Source organism: Echiichthys vipera, assembly GCF_963691815.1.
Source record: "Echiichthys vipera genome assembly, chromosome: 16".
Classification (NCBI taxonomy): Eukaryota; Metazoa; Chordata; class Actinopteri; order Perciformes; family Trachinidae; genus Echiichthys; species Echiichthys vipera.
In genome coordinates this window covers 27,304,170-27,320,290 of record NC_139841.1, presented here as the reverse complement: position 1 = coordinate 27,320,290, position 16,121 = coordinate 27,304,170, and the positions used below count along the sequence as shown (strand labels likewise).

Sequence of the window (16,121 nt, the reverse complement as noted above, 5' to 3'; positions counted from 1 at the left end):
AATAAAGTGATATAAACACTAAATAAAATGATATAAACACTAAATAAGGTGATATAAACACTAAATAAAGTGATATAAACACTAAATAAAATGATCTAAATACTAAATAAAATGATTTAAATACTGAAGGAAATGATGTAAATACTGAATAAAATGATGTAAAAACTAAATAAAATGATGTAAATACTCAGGAAAATAATGTAAATACTAAATAAAGTGATATAAGTACTAAATAAAATGATCTAAATACTAAATAAAGTGATATAAATACTAAATAAAGTGATATAAACACTAAATAAAGTGATATAAATACTAAATAAAGTGATATAAACACTAAATAAAGTAATATAAACACTAACTAGGTAGATGTGAAGGGACACACTCAGCTTCCTTTGACAGCGTTTGCGCGCTGCGGTGCAGTTTGTCCCTCTGCGGTCGCCGTTTAAACCTGTACGTGGCAGTCAGAGAGCGTCACAGCTGCAGCGGCTGGTGCGGCTCCTGCAACAATTCCCTCACACACACCGACATCCTGCCTCCTACAGGAGACACCTCTGTAGACACACACACCAGCAGACTTTGTTGTTGTCTCCTCGCTGTCTAAGACACATCTAAACATGTTTACCGTGTCGGAGCTGGCTGTTTTGATGGCCGTCCTGTGCGCCACCGCGTCCGGCTACTTCGTTAGCATCGACGCCCATGCCGAGGAGTGCTTCTACGAGCGGGTCAACTCCGGCACCAAGATGGGCCTCATGTTCGAGGTGGCCGAGGGAGGCTTCCTGGACATCGATGTGGAGGTGAGATACTTTAATTAGATGATAAATAAGCCATATAAAAGGCATAAATGTGCGTTGTTTTAAACTTAACGTGCATTTGTGGCACGGAAGGCCTTTGCTAGCTAGCTGCTAACTGCCGCCATCTCTCTGCGTAACGTCAACTAAACTAGTTGATGTAAATTAACTCATTTTAATTTAAACATTTTTAATATCTGGATAAAATGTTATGATTCAGGCTGTGTTTGGTTATCAGGTGCGGGTTAATGTTACTGAATTATTCATAAGGACACAGGAAGTGCTAGCATAACGCCCGGTGTTTCGGTTTAACTGGTGACTGTCACAGAGGCGTTCTCCTAAAAATGATTTTATAGATTAATACTGTTTAATCTGTCTTTAATATGTACGTTTCTAACATTGATATAAGTTTAATTGTGTTAACTGCTCGTAATGTATCTTAAAATGTGAGGAAGTCACCCGTTAACCCGGTCACCAGTCAAACCGATACACCGGTTATGCTAGCTGAAGCTAACTATGCAACGTTAGCCCTAAAAAAGGTGTTTGCACATCATGTAAAATATAACATTTAATATCTTTTCTTTGATTTGTTTGCAGTAGAAGTTCTGCTGTAGTTTAAAGTGCATACTGAGTGTGCTGTGTGTCCAGATGTTGCTGCCATATGTTACAACCCGAGTGTCAACATGTCATTTATGAAGTCACATCTTTGGCAAAATCAGAAGTAATTCATTGGTTTTGTTACATTTCTGCACCTTTCTAGACTAGAAATATTATAATGCATTTTATCTGTATTGCTCTTTACGTTCAGCAATCTCATTCTGCTGCAGAACAGAATATAAATAATATAACAGAACATAAACACATAAAGAAATAAAAGGTAAAATGAAAAATAAGTTAAAAGGAGAAACTCTAAAAGACATTTATCAAAGTGCTTTGAACAGGAATGTTTTAAGGTCTTTTTAAAAAGCATCTGTAAACAAATGTATACAAGATAAAATAGAATAAGAAATATGTGAACATTTGTACATCCAACTCAAGCAACTCTCTATATGAAGAAAAATAGATGCAATAAATGACTGTAAAAATTATAATACAATATAGAAACATAGATATAAGGAATATGTAGGAATATAAATGCTACAATAACAAGTTGCAGTGTTAGCATAGTAAATTTTGCTTTGATGAAGACTTAAAATAATAAATAAGGGCTGCTGCTAACAATTATTTCCATATTTCCAATAATTATGACCGTCCAAGTTTCTTTAAGTCCGAGGTTACGTCTCGTTTTTTTGTCCAAAACTCAAAAATCTTCAGTGTATTATGATATCAAGCAGTTAATCTGTCGTTAAACAACATTTGCTGTCATTTGTGTATGAAAAATGACTTTTAATGATTAACTTTATGTATTTATAAAGCATCTTTTTTTTAAAGTTTACAAAGTGATTAGATAGACAAAGCATAGACTAAAGGAGGAACAATTTCATACACATGCATATGCATACTCTAGCAAAGCAAGATGAACGAGAGGACGCTTTTAAACATTAACAACGAGTAATAAAAATAAATTGAAACTAACAGCTAAGATAACTCAATCATCAAAGTAGTTGGCGATTATATTTCTATAAATCGACTAATCGTTGCAGATCTGAATGAATAATTCTGGGTTCAAACCGTAGATGGAGCGGCCCAGGTTCGAACCCTTTGCTGCGTCTTGCACTCCTCTAATAAAGGCACAAAAAACGGGGAGGGGTGAAATAAGCTGAGTGTCTGACACTCTGAAGGAGGAGTTGAAAAGTTTGCGTGCTGGTGGAATACTCTAGATCTTTTGTCATCTTTGTCTCCTTTCCCCCAGATAACGGGTCCCGACGGTAAGCAGATCTACAAAGGCGACCGGGAGTCCAGCGGGAAATACTCTGTGGCGGCGCACATGGACGGAACCTACAAGTTCTGCTTCAGCAACAAGATGTCCACCATGACACCCAAGATCGTCATGTTCACGATTGATATCGGAGAGGCCCCTAAAGGCCAGGACATGGAGACAGAAGGTACGGAGGAGGGCGCGAGTCTGTGTGCAGAACGCAGAAATCCTAAATGTCAGCAGATAGATCACGCACACCAGTTCCTCCTTTGTTCTGCTGCTCTTGTGTCACTGTTTGTGATACTTTCTCTCCCCCTTTGACTTTATTCTGGGCGCTCTGTTCCTCTGTGTAGGTGGCGACAGCTGGGATGGTAGGGCTCAGGGCAGAACTACTGTTGTGACATAGACCTTTGAGTTTGTGATGCACCGCAGAGTTTTCCTCTAACCAGCGTTGTTTCCTTAGTATCAACTAATGTCTGCAACACAGGAAGTTGTGATGTTTGTGAATGGCTTGACTATTTGCACAGTGTCGGAACTATAAATGTCTCCGGTGATGGGGCGCCCTCACCTGCGACATAAGTCACAGTTTTAAAACTGTTGTGCATGTGTCGCATACCTCACGCATGTTTGTTTTACTTTTGTTGTGTGCACGTCAACTGTGATGCGGCGCAGTTGCTCACGGTTACTTTCTCCGTTTTCAGCCCACCAAAACAAGCTGGAGGAGATGATCAACGAGCTGGCAGTCGCTATGACGGCGGTGAAGCACGAGCAGGAGTACATGGAGGTTCGCGAGAGGATACACAGAGCAAGTGAGTCCTGTAGATGAGAACATGTACCCAGATTAAGTTTGGCGTTTTTAAAAGTGGAACTCCGGTGCAAAATCATCCCACGGTCTTTCGGTAACCAGATGAGTTTGGTTCCTCCTGCTTCACTCGTCCGTCTGGGATCGCTCCACAGCAAAGTGATTTCAGGAGGCTTATCACAAATCCTTGCGTATGATTGGATAAACCACTTGTCCGTCATCTTTATCGACGGGCTACTTCAACCGCTCACATGGAAACCAACCTGTGACGCTGATGAGAGCGACGCAGGGAGAAGCCGACGTAGTTTCCACCAACAAACGCCTTCAGAGCCGTTCTCTGGTTCTTTTAAAGAAGAAAGATTCTCTGGATCGGAAACAGGGATGAAACAGCAGCAACCATGTTGGTGCCTGCTTCCTCGATGTGAGCCGCCATTGTTGTCTGAATCACAACAGTCGCTTCTCCGCTACGTCCTGATTGGCTTGACCACCTGAAATCACTTTCCTACGGAGCAACTCGAGGTGGTTGAGTGGAGCGAGGCGGAGGCAAGGCGGAGAGAGTCAGGTTACTTTTTCAGTACTTACATACATGAAATAAGCCATCAAGAGGTTTTTCTTCGTGTAACAACTTTTAACAGAGAAATCCGGAGAGTCGCTAACACTGATTAGCTCGGGGCAGCACGGTGAAGGCATTCAAAGGTCTTTTTTAACCACTAATGCTGCTGAAAATAACAGCAAACCTCTGCAGCAGCATGAGAAGAGTCCCTACACACAAAACAAAGCAGCAACAGCGTAGTTACTGAAGCCAGAGTTTATTAAGAGTGTTTTAAAGACTTACCTACTGGCCCCTGTACCAGCTCCTCTCATAGTAAAGTCATTACAGTGGAAGGAGCCCATTGGTGCTTTGTTTTGTGTGTAGGGACTCTTCTCATGCTGCTGCAGAGGTTTGCTGTTATTTTCAGCAGCATTAGTGGTTAAAAAAGACCTTTGAATGCCTTCACCGTGCTGCCCCGAGCTAATCAATGTTAGCCACGTACGGCTGTTAGCGACTGTCTGGATTTCTCTGTTTATAGTTGTTATACTAAAAAACTGACTTGATGGTTTATTTGATGTATATAAGTGCAGAAAAAGACCATTGGAAGATTTTATGCCGGAATAACACTTAAAATGTTTGAGTGTAAATCTAAAAACTCTTCTTCTTCTCTATCCAGTCAACGACAACACGAACAGCAGAGTGGTGCTGTGGTCGTTCTTCGAAGCCCTGGTTCTGGTGGCGATGACGCTCGGACAGATTTACTACCTGAAGAGATTTTTTGAAGTACGGCGAGTGGTTTAGTGCCATTTTACGTGATCCCTCCGTGTCCTCCGCTGTTTTTCTCCAACACCAAGACGGTTTCTTTACACTCTGGAGACGAGACTGGCAGATTTGAGCGCAGCCTTCATACGATCGGATCTCAGCTGTTCGTCCTGTTACCCGTTTGCTCCCCTCTTTATAAATGTCATTAGTGTTTGTTTGGAACAAATGGTCAAAAGGATTCTGGGATAGATAGATAGAGTGCCGTTTTGTTTAACAGATTATTATTATTTTTGTTCGATATTGTTCTATAATTACAGTTAAGTACAAATACGTTCCCCGTAGAGGTGTACCTGTGTGAACGACTGTGACGCTCTTAATTTGAAGGAAAGGCAGCAGATGAAAAACACTTAGACGTGCACATAAATGCGTCGGCGCGCGGAGTTTCCACAGGAGAATGTAAAGGATTTAAATGTGACTCTATTCAAATGATAAAATATTTAAAAATAAATTTAAAAAAAGGTGTTCTTTCCAGTGTCTCAGCCACGTCAGACATGATATGTGTTATCTGCACGCCGCGTTCATGCTCTCACACAAACACTGCACTCCTGATGAGAACATCTAAATATCTGAAGGACTTGCGTGTCTCCGCGGGTCCTTTTAAGGGAAACTGTTCAGCTTCTAGCTCTTGTTTGTTGGTTCATAGCGATCCGTGCTGCGGGGGGAGGAGGAGGCGGGGCTTCTGTGGACTTCTTTTGCAGGGGAACGGCGCGACTCCCTTTGTAGTTCAGAAAAAACGGCGACAGGCGAGTGGCGTCTCGGGCTATGATTTAATTTTTACACTTAAATTTCAAATCTTCCGCCTCAGGAGTAAGACGTGAAGAGCCGAGGCAGGGTTGGGTTTTAACGTGAAGTACTTGGAGGGAAACTCTGAAGCGAAGTGCGGAGGAATACTGAAATCCATGTTACATGTTGATCGAGGCTGTGGGGGGGTCGGTGGGGTCGGTGGGGTCGGGGTCTCACACCTAATGACTGCTGTGTGCTTTAGTTGCTTCTACCTTTTTAGTTCTTTCGTCGGGGTTAGGGATTTTAAATTATATGATTGTATACAATTTTGAACTGCTTCTTTCCCAGAGCATATCCTGTGACATGCAACCGTGGATCTTTTACCCGTTTCCTTCCTCATCAAGGTTAAAAACAAACAACCATACGTCCGAGGCTTCACGCCGAGCGCTCAGCTGCAGCGTCACGAGTGTCGCACGTCACTGAATATGCTCCGGTTTTGTATTAAAATATAAAAACACAATCGTTGGTGAGCTCTGGCAGGTGAACTGCTCTGTACACGGTCTCTCCTTTTTGTGATTTACAAACTACTACATCTGATAAACTGATCTGTACACGTGTGGAACGGTCGTCTGTGGAGAAACGCCCCAGGTTTCATAATAAAGCCGATATTCTGTACGAACACTTGCTTGTCTTTTTGAAACGGGTCTCAGTGTCTGAATGCTTTGAAATGTGCTTGGATCAGACTTTTAATCGCTTAGTTTATATTGTTTTTATATATTTTTGATTAATGATTTGTTTTGAGTCGTTTTTTTAAGAAAGAAAAATCTAAATTCTCTGATTTCAGCTTCTTAAATGTGAATATTCTCAGTTTCTTTTCCTCCTCTGTGACAAAAAACTGAACATCTTTGAGTTGTGAACGAAATACATTTGAGTACGTCGTCTTACATTTTTCACATTTTTTTCTCATTGTTTAGATCAAACTATTTACTGATTTATGCAGAAAATGATCAACATAATTAGATTAATTAGAATTAGAAAAATCTGCGTAACTCATAAATGATGATGCATCAGTAATAATACAACATTTAAAAGAACAGTACTGTCAAAGGTGTATATAAATATATTTTACCGTACACTTTAGACTGCAGGATTTGTTGTCTAAGTATTTTTTAAGGTGATATTCGATTAAAATATAAACGTATCCCTATCCTGTTAAAGCCAGAGTTAATCACATTGAATATTCTTGTCATCTTTTATTTATGTATTCAATATTTCAAACTTCCAATTAAATGAACTTGTACTTATAAAGCGCCTTTCTAGTCTTCTGACTACTCAAGGTGCTTTCACAGTGTTTGTCACATTCACCCGTTCACACAGACATTCACACTGATGGCAGTGGACATCTACAGACCATCTAATCTAACCATTCACACCACATTTACACACCCATGAGCAGCACGGGGAGCAATTCAGGGTTCAGTGTCTTGCCAAAGGACACTTCGACGTGTGGGGGGGGGGGAGATGGGGATCGAACCACCAATCTCTCAAACAGAGGATGACCCACTCTGCCACCAAGCCACAGCCGCCCAATTAATAATTGCAGGAGAAATAATCAGGATAATTAATAGTAAAAGTAATATTTATGCAGGACTTTGACCTGTTATGAAGAATTGTTTCACTGTGGTAATGTTATAGTAACACCCCCCCCCCCCCCCCCCCTTTCACTGGACACTTTAACTTGCACACTCCCACCTGCACTGGTCATACAAACACACTCACTTATATTTCATGTATATAATTCAATGCTTTATGTTTAGTTTGCTTGTGTTCATGTTTATATTTATGTAGGCGCCGTCAAATCAAGTCAGATTCCTTGTAATGAAAATTGCCTGGCAATAAACCTGATTCTGAATAATAAACTACATTTATACACTAACAGTACAATACATGTCAGGACTACTACGAGATACATTCAGACAATAATACAGAATTAAAATGGAAGGAAAATGTTATTTTTGTTTTTTCAAAACCCCAAGAAATTATATTCTTTAATAATACATTTGAAAATAATGTTTTTTAAAGAAAAATCCTAAATGTAAATGTTGCAATAAAAGCTTATTTTGTTGTTTTACTGAGGGATGTTGAGGCAACCAAGACATTTGATCTGTATGTGTTATATTATGTTTGTCAAGTGAGATATACCCTTTTTATTATTATTATTATTAATATCTATATTCTGTTATTTTAATGAATGAAATAAATAAAAACAACAACAAATAACTTGTAGTCTTCTTAAATGAAGAACTTAATGTTATTTTACACTTATTGTATCTGTTTGTAGTAAATTAATAAATGAAAAACGGAAAAACAAAGTTACACCGGAACGATTCTAATGACGCGGCTTTGGTTCCTACCGGGCCGTAAACATCAGCGCACCCGGAAGCGGGAGCAGCGTGGATCGGCAGCAGCAGCAGCAGCTAGCATGCTAACAGGCTAACAGGGTTAATTAATCCTTATTAAATGAGATTAAAGTCACTTTAACACACTTTGAAACATGGAGGACTCGACGGAAGGGACCTGGGGAAGTTTACCGCTGAGACTCAACGACGGGATTTTACAAACTCTGCGAGAAGTGAAGTTCACGCACATGACGCCTGTGCAGGTGAGTTATTTACATTTATTTAACATTATTTACACTATTTACATTATCAAACGCCTGTACAGGTGATTTATTAGCATTTAATAATATTTATTTACATTTATTAAACATTATTAACACTAACAAACGCCTGTGCAGGTGATTTATTTATATTTAATAAACATTATTAACATTATTTACATTAACGCTGCAGTTACAGGTGATTTATTTACATTTAATAAACATTATTTACATTATTTACATTATCAAACTGCAGGTACAGGTGAATTTTTTACATTTATTTCCATTTATTTAACATTATTTACATTATAAACATTAACACTGCAGCTACATGTGATTTATTAACATTTATTTACATTATTTACAGTTATTAAACATTGTTAACATTAACACTGCAGTAACAGGTGATTTATTTACATTTATTTAACATTATTAACGTTTATGAAAGATTATTAATTATTAACATTAACACTGTAGTAACAGGTCATTTATTAACATCTAATACATATTATTAACATTATTTACATTATTAAACTGCAGTTACAGCTGATTTATTAATATTTATTTAACATTATTAATATTATTAACATTACCACTGTAGTAACAGGTGATTTAATAACATCTAATATACATTATTAACACTATTAAACTGCAGTTACAGGTGTTTTATTAATATTGATTAAGCATTATTAACATTATAAACATTATTAACACTGTAGATACATGTAATATAAATGTTGTTATTCTATATTAATAAGCCTGTATTGACTTTAACCCTGTAAAGTTACAGGTAAAATATTAAACATTAATAACAATATAAAGATTATTAATTAACATTAACCCTTTAAACCTTCATTAATCAGCCTCGTTGTGTGTAAACAGCGTCTGTTTCCTGATGGTTGTTGTTTCAGGCTGCCTGTATCCCGCTGTTCATGAGCAACAAAGACGTGGCTGCCGAGGCGGTGAGTGTAGCTACGTCCCATTTAATGCTACTTTATACTTTTAACATGATTCTTTTATTAATAATGTTGAATATGAAAAGAAAAGTTTAAAAATGTCAAAGAAAAGCATCAAATCTTAGAAACATCCGTGACTTTTTTGTGCGAAAAACGTGAATATTTCATTTAAAAAGTCTGCTTTTACTTTGAAAAACCTCCAATAAATGCCAGTTAAAGCTCTGTCTGTCGGCTGAATGATTACACTTACCTTCTGGAGGATGTTCCGCGCGTCCTCGTCGGCTCACTGAACAGCGTTTATCCTCGCAGGTGACGGGGAGCGGAAAGACGCTGGCCTTTGTGATCCCCATCATCGAGCTGCTGCTGAAGAGAGAGGAGAAGCTCAAGAAGATGCAGGTGAGCGTTTGCTTTTTCTCCTTCCGCCGGGAGTTTTTTACGTTCACCGCAGAGCTTTCGAAGTCTCCCGGATGCTGAGAGCGTTTCTGTTTCCTCTTCTGCAGGTCGGAGCTCTGGTGATCACGCCCACAAGAGAGCTGGCTCTGCAGATCAGCGAGGTGATGCAGCAGTTTCTCCAGAGGTTTCCACAGTTCACGTAAGTGCAAAGTCGCTGAATTTGGATCCAAAAAAAAAAAAAAAAAACGTAATTCCTGAACCTTTTTTTCCCTTTCTGGAGCTTTTCAACCACAATCACAAAGACCCGCCCAACTCTGCCTCTGACTGGCTCTTAGGGCGCACTCACACTGTGCCTCCGTACCGTGCCCGAGCACGTTTCACGGCTAAAGTCTGGTTCCTTTGACCAGTGTGAGTGCAACAGTACCGCGTCTAGGAGCGGCACGCTTGCCGTCCACGGCCCGTTTGGGAGAGGTGGGCTTTTGTAAAGCACGTTTGCACATGTACGAGCACGAGCGTGTGCACGTGTGCGGGCACGAGGCCTACGGCGGTTCTGAGGTCATTTCCTGTGCGCCTGTTGGGACGTAGAAAAAAGAAGGAGGGACCATGCGCGGACATTTCAAACAATGGCGGTGAAAGGTTCACGTTGGTGTGATGCGGAGGTGGAGTGTTTACTGCAGATTTGGTCGATGAAAAGATTCAAAAACAGTCGACAAGACGCACAAAAACTCCGAGGTCTACGGAAAGATCTGGAAACAAAGCCACAGTGGGAGTGCGTCCTTATTTGTTGCCTATTTCTGCTTGGTCGACATTTATATGACACACATTTTTTTACAAGCAACAACCAACTTGTTTCAGTCACAAGAGAAACACGATTGTAAGTCCGTGTCCGTTAATCACGCGTTTGTTTTGGATTCAAATCTGTCGCGTGCGTTTGTGTTTCAGGCAGATTTTACTGATTGGCGGCAGCAACCCCATCGATGACGTGGAGAAGTTCAAGGATCAAGGGTACGTACCAGAGCACGTGAGTTATACCTTTAAAGGTAGAGGTAAGAAGAGGGGGTTTTACCTGTGGGCAGAACCAGGCTCACTGTCTGCAGTCTGTATACTAATCTGTGGCCGTAGCTTCATATTTACAGACATAAATAAGAATCTTCTCGTCTAAATCTCGGGGAGAAAGTGACATTTTAGCACAGTTTAATCCTAGATTTTTAAAGTAAGAGTCGGGCGCCGGACAGGAGGATAATCCGGAACAATCCCTGATATAAAATAGCTGCAAACGTTCACAATAAAACACAATAAAGCATCAGTTTTGTTTGGTCTTTGTCTGATTGAGAGAGCAGTTGTTACATTAGCGTGTGTGTGTTTCAGGGCGAACATCGTGATCGCGACCCCGGGCCGCCTGGAGGACATGTTCAGGAGGAAGTCGGACGGTCTGGACTTGGCCAGCTCGGTCCGGAGCCTCGATGTTCTGGTTCTGGATGAGGCCGACAGGCTGCTGGACATGGGCTTCGAGGCCAGGTACGGAACAGGATGGACGTTTATTTCAGCGTGAACCCTTAAAAAAACACGAACGGATACTTTCATCATCACGTACTATTAATATTTTCATTAATATTTCAGCTAACAGAGTCTGTGTGTGTGTGCGTTCGTGTGCGTTCGTGTGTGCGTGTGTGTGTGTGTGTGTGTTTGTGTGTGTGTAGTCTGAACACCATCCTGGACTACCTGCCCAAACAGAGGCGTACAGGCCTGTTTTCAGCCACTCAGACTCAGGAGCTGGAGAAGCTGGTGAGGGCCGGCCTCAGGAACCCCGTACGCATCACGGTCAAAGAAAAGGGCGTGGCCTCCACCGCCGCCGTCCAGAAGACTCCCTCCAGACTCTCCAACTACTACACTGTGAGTCTCACACACACACACACACACACACACACACACACACACACACACACACAGAAAAACCCTAACGTACAATATATTCGTTTACTAGGAAGGTTAAAAATCTGTCTTTTTAACGCACTTAGACACGAGGAACAGACACATCCCAAACTAAAGTCGTGGTTTTTAATGAGGGAACTTTTAAATCAGAGATCTTTCCCCAAACAAAGACTAGAAATTAACTTTTTATCCCAAAGATCTGTGGTAAAGAGGTTCCACTCCCACCCCCTGATCCCTGTTATAATCTAGTATTATTTTATTTCTTCATTTTTTTGGAAAATATGTTTTTTTGGGGTGTTTCTCAGTTATTTTCTGCTATTTTTCTGTTATTAATTTATGTAAAATATTAGGGCTGGGACTTACGTCGTCGTCGTTGTTGTTGTTTCAGATTTGTCGATCAGAAAACAAGTTCAACAACCTGGTGGCGTTTCTAAGGCAACGCAAACAAGAGAAGCACCTGGTCTTCTTCAGGTTGGTTCAGACGCCGCGGCACGTTTCACTTTCCCAAAGTTAGTTTGAGACGGGAGATGTTTCAGCGGGTCTCAGAGCAGCAGAGTCAGAGGAGAATTTGCCGTTTACACGCTTTTCTCTCTCTCTTCTCGTAAACTTGACCTGAAAAACATGTTCACACCTCTGTGTTTCCCTCACTCTCCATTTCCGTACATGCAGGATGTATTTCTACAAGTTTGAGTCTCAGGGTTGCACCAAGTTTCTCCTGCAGAATCTCTGTGAAAAGGTCTTTTTCTTAGGGGTCTGCAACCTTTACTACCAAAAGAGCCATCGTCCCCCTGTTCCACCAGATAAAATGTGTCCTGAGCCGCCCAGCTTATAAAGTTGGATATGTATTTACATGATAAACACAAAAAAACTATAGTGCTTATACTTTTTGCATTTTTGAAATTATAGAACGACAATAAAGAAAAGAAAAGTCGGGCAACTGTGGCTCAGTGCTAGAGTGGGTCGTCCTACACACGAGAGATTGGCAGTGGACATCTATAGACCATCTGATCTAACCATTCACACCACATTCACACACCCATGAGCAGCACGGGGAGCAACTCCGGGTTCAGTGTCTTGCCCAAAGACACTTCGACATGTGGACCGGGGGAGGTGGGGATCGAACCGCCAATCTCTCGAGTGGAGGACGAGCCACAGTCGAAAAATCATATCGCTGAATTTCTCCCTCTAAACTCAGTATCGGTCTCAGAAATCCCCACGGCGGTCTGGCTCCAGACTGCAGTCACTGACTTGTCGTTGTCTCGTCTTCAGCACGTGTGCGTGCGTGGAGTACTACGGTCGCGCTCTGGAGACCCTGGTCAAGAAGGTCAGCGTCCACTGCATCCACGGCAAGATGAAGAACAAACGCAACAAGATCTTCGCCGACTTCCGGGCCCTGAAGAGGTGAGCCTCGGCATGAGACTCGGCGTGCACGCGCCGCTGCGATAAATCCGGTGGAGGACCCGTGTGTCATTTTTGCGCGTTCTCTTTTTCCGCAGCGGGATCTTGGTGTGCACGGACGTCATGGCCCGAGGCATCGACATCCCCGACGTTAACTGGGTGCTGCAGTACGATCCTCCCAGCAGTGCCAGGTGAGCGAGCGACCACGTTTAACTGAATGAGTAATGAATCGTGATTCTTCTTCTTTTACAAACGCAGCTGTGTTACTTCTGTTCTCTCGTCTTTGTTTCAGCGCGTTTGTGCATCGCTGTGGACGTACGGCACGGATCGGAAATCAGGGGAACGCCCTCGTCTTCCTGCTGCCGATGGAGGAGACGTACGTCAACTTTCTGTCCATCAACCAGAAAGTGAGTCGTTTTACGTTATTTGTCGCAAGTCACTTTTTATGGCAGCTACAACTACTTACGAGCAGGGCGGCACGGTACTTTTATCAAGGTGGTTTGGTGGTTAGCACTATTGCCTCACAGTGACAGGATTCCTGCGTGTTGTCCCCGTGTCTGCGTGGGTTTTCTCCGGGTTCTCCGGTTTCCTCCCACAGTCCAAAGACGTGCAGGTGTTGGGTTCATTGATGACTCTAAATCACCCGTAGGTGTGAATGGTTGTCTGTCTCTGTTCGTCTCTATGTGTCCTGTGATAGACTGGCGTCCTGTCCAGGGTGGACCCCGCCTCACGCCCGATGTCGATGATGTTTTCACCTGCTAACGTAAAAGTCTTTGCATCAAAATAAGATTTAAAATAAGCTTCTTCTTTTTCACCTGAATTCATCTCCTGGAAGTAGAATATGAATTCAAATTGTACCCAAAAGGGACGAGCTCTTCATCTTCTGCCCCACACTTAATTTGGTTAATACGTGATTAAATGTGCAGCTCTTCATGTGAGCATTTTAAAGACACGTGTCCGTTGACCACCTGAGTCTTAAGGTCACTCCCTGATGCCAACGTATGATGATGTTTGTTACTGTTTAGATACTGAGTGGTTTCTAAAGTGGACACAGGATGAGATATTCATCTTTTGTCGTGTCCTCAGTGTCCTCTGGAGAAGCTGCTCCTCACAGGTGAAGTCGTGGACGTGCTGCCCAAAGTGAAGGCCATGTCTCTGGCCGACCGCGCCATGTTCGACCGAAGCATGAGAGCGTTCGTGTCGTTCGTCCAGGCCTACGCCAAACACGAGTGCAGTCTCATCTTCAGGATCAAAGGTGAAAAACAGAAAGTCATTTTAATTTAAATTAAGTTTAGCTGCTGGATGCAAATGTATAAAGTCGTGTTTGCGGTTTGGAGGGTCGGTGTGCATAAAGGAAAACTCTTTGTGCTGCGTTTCTGCGTCTAGATCTGGACTTTGCCACGTTAGCCCGCGGCTTCGCCCTCCTCCGCATGCCAAAGATGCCCGAGCTGAAGGGGAAGATGTTCCCGGGCTTCACCGCGACGACGGTGGACACGGAGACGATCCGCTACAAGGACAAGCACAGGGAGAAGCAGAGACAGAAGATGCTCGTGGAGCTGAGAGAAGAGAGGGAAAAGAACCCGTTTCCCAAAAGGACCTTCGTCAAGAACAAGGCCTGGTCCAAACAGAAGACCAAGAAGGAGCGCAAGAAAAAGAGGACGGCCAAGAGGAAGCACGACGAGGTACTTTCACTTCTCAACCACGAGGCTTTCTGTCAGAGCTCCTCGAAACAGACTCCACTCACGGGTGTGACACCAACACTGAGTTCAGTATTTTTACCATGTTTGTGTTGGAGAAACTGAAGAAGAATTAGTGTTTTATCGGAGTGAAACTTTTTATTTCCGGGGCTAAATTAAGTGAAATCGGATCAGTGCAGTCACCGATGCCTGATCCAGTATCTGAGGCATTTCTGTTACTGCTTTAATATCAAAACAACTCTAGGCAGCACACACCACTACGGAGTGTGTGCATCAAAAATATCTGATTTGTATTGATTGAGTTTCTTTTTAGTAAGCAAAGTATGAGAAACTAAACAACTTACTAACACAGGGGACGGGGTAACATTTCAGGAAAAACGTTGCAGATTTGAGATTTAAAGCAACAAATCTACAAGAAAAAAACAGATTTATGAGATTTAAAGCAACAAATCTACGAGAAAAAGTAGATTTACGCGATTTAAAGCAACAAATATACGAGAAAGTCACAGATTAATGAGATTAAATGTTGGAAACTTCAGTGTTTTAAAGCTTAGAAAGAATGAAGAACGCTACAAGGTCCGATGACGACATGACTAACACAGCAGATTATTTAGATTGTTTGTTAAGTGCACGTTTGTGCCAGTAGGTGGCGTTAATCTGTAACCCCATAGAGAATCTCTGGAAAATCCTCGGTGACGAAGTAAAGTCTAAGAAACCCACTACAGTTACTGAACTGTTTTAGAGACTGAGTCAGAACGGACGCACCTCAAACCAGAGCAGTGAGAGAAACTAGTGATGTCCTGAAGTTAGTAAAATCAAGGGCCTCTACACTTCCTTCATCTGCAACTTTATTTTCTTCCAGATTTGCCCATTTTTAGCTCAAATCTGCATCTTTTTTCTCAAACTATTGTCCTCAGGTTCGTAACGTATTTAGGCCCTAATACGCCGTCGTAGCTGCTGTTTTAGGTTCCTCCCTACCCTAACACACCTGAGTCTAACAATGATCACACTGTGACGAGCATCAGCTGCTTGATAACGAGCACATCATCAGACTCAGGTGTGTTAGAGCAGAGAGGAACCTAAAACATGCAGGACAGTGGCTCTGCAGGACCGGGATAACCCACCCCCTGGGTTAAACTAATACAATAAAATGTGTCTTAATGATTTTAAGCATGTAAGAGACGAGTTCATAGAGAAGTTAAAGCCACAGATTGGCTCTTTTTTTAAAATCAGACCCTCAAAAAGGAAGTTATTAGTGCGTGCTGCGACTTATTTCTGTCAAATATTGTGTGCAGGGCTCGGACGTGGACGACGAGGACATGAAGGAGCTTCTGAACGACACTCGCCTCCTAAAGAAGCTAAAGAGAGGTCAGATCAGCGAGGAGGACTTTGAGAAACAGGTCACGAGCGGACCCAAGTCCAAACACAAAACAGAAGGACCATCGCACGGCGGGGACGAGGCCGAGGTCGAGGCCGAGGCGTGATGTTTAAAAAGAAGCAGAATCCAATTAAACCCGTGACAGTTTGTTTACCTTTTTTTTGATCAACTGGATTTTTCTTT

The 16,121-nt window shown here is 41.9% G+C and overlaps 2 protein-coding genes across 3 annotated transcripts; both read left to right on the top strand.

Moving 5' to 3' along the window:
* Positions 1 to 466: 466 nt before the first annotated feature.
* Positions 467 to 6,191, top strand: tmed2 (transmembrane p24 trafficking protein 2). Of its 2 annotated transcripts, XM_083930205.1 has the most exons (5): positions 467 to 794; positions 2,641 to 2,833; positions 3,000 to 3,017; positions 3,348 to 3,455; positions 4,657 to 6,191. In XM_083930205.1, the coding sequence occupies exons 1-5, from the start codon at positions 615 to 617 to the stop codon at positions 4,779 to 4,781; spliced, it is 624 nt and encodes a 207-aa protein (XP_083786331.1). In that variant the 5' UTR covers positions 467 to 614; the 3' UTR covers positions 4,782 to 6,191. The 2 variants fall into 2 exon arrangements, with proteins under 2 accessions (XP_083786331.1, XP_083786332.1); XM_083930206.1 differs by lacking the exon at positions 3,000 to 3,017.
* Positions 6,192 to 7,983: 1,792 nt separating this feature from the next.
* ddx55 (DEAD (Asp-Glu-Ala-Asp) box polypeptide 55) lies at positions 7,984 to 16,044 on the top strand (the record flags this gene model as incomplete). Its single annotated transcript, XM_083930172.1, has 14 exons — positions 7,984 to 8,187; positions 9,096 to 9,146; positions 9,450 to 9,536; positions 9,641 to 9,732; positions 10,476 to 10,538; positions 10,902 to 11,051; positions 11,234 to 11,426; positions 11,854 to 11,936; positions 12,735 to 12,866; positions 12,962 to 13,054; positions 13,156 to 13,270; positions 13,950 to 14,118; positions 14,250 to 14,545; positions 15,856 to 16,044. The coding sequence occupies exons 1-14, from the start codon at positions 8,080 to 8,082 to the stop codon at positions 16,042 to 16,044; spliced, it is 1,821 nt and encodes a 606-aa protein (XP_083786298.1). The 5' UTR covers positions 7,984 to 8,079.
* Positions 16,045 to 16,121: the final 77 nt, after the last annotated feature.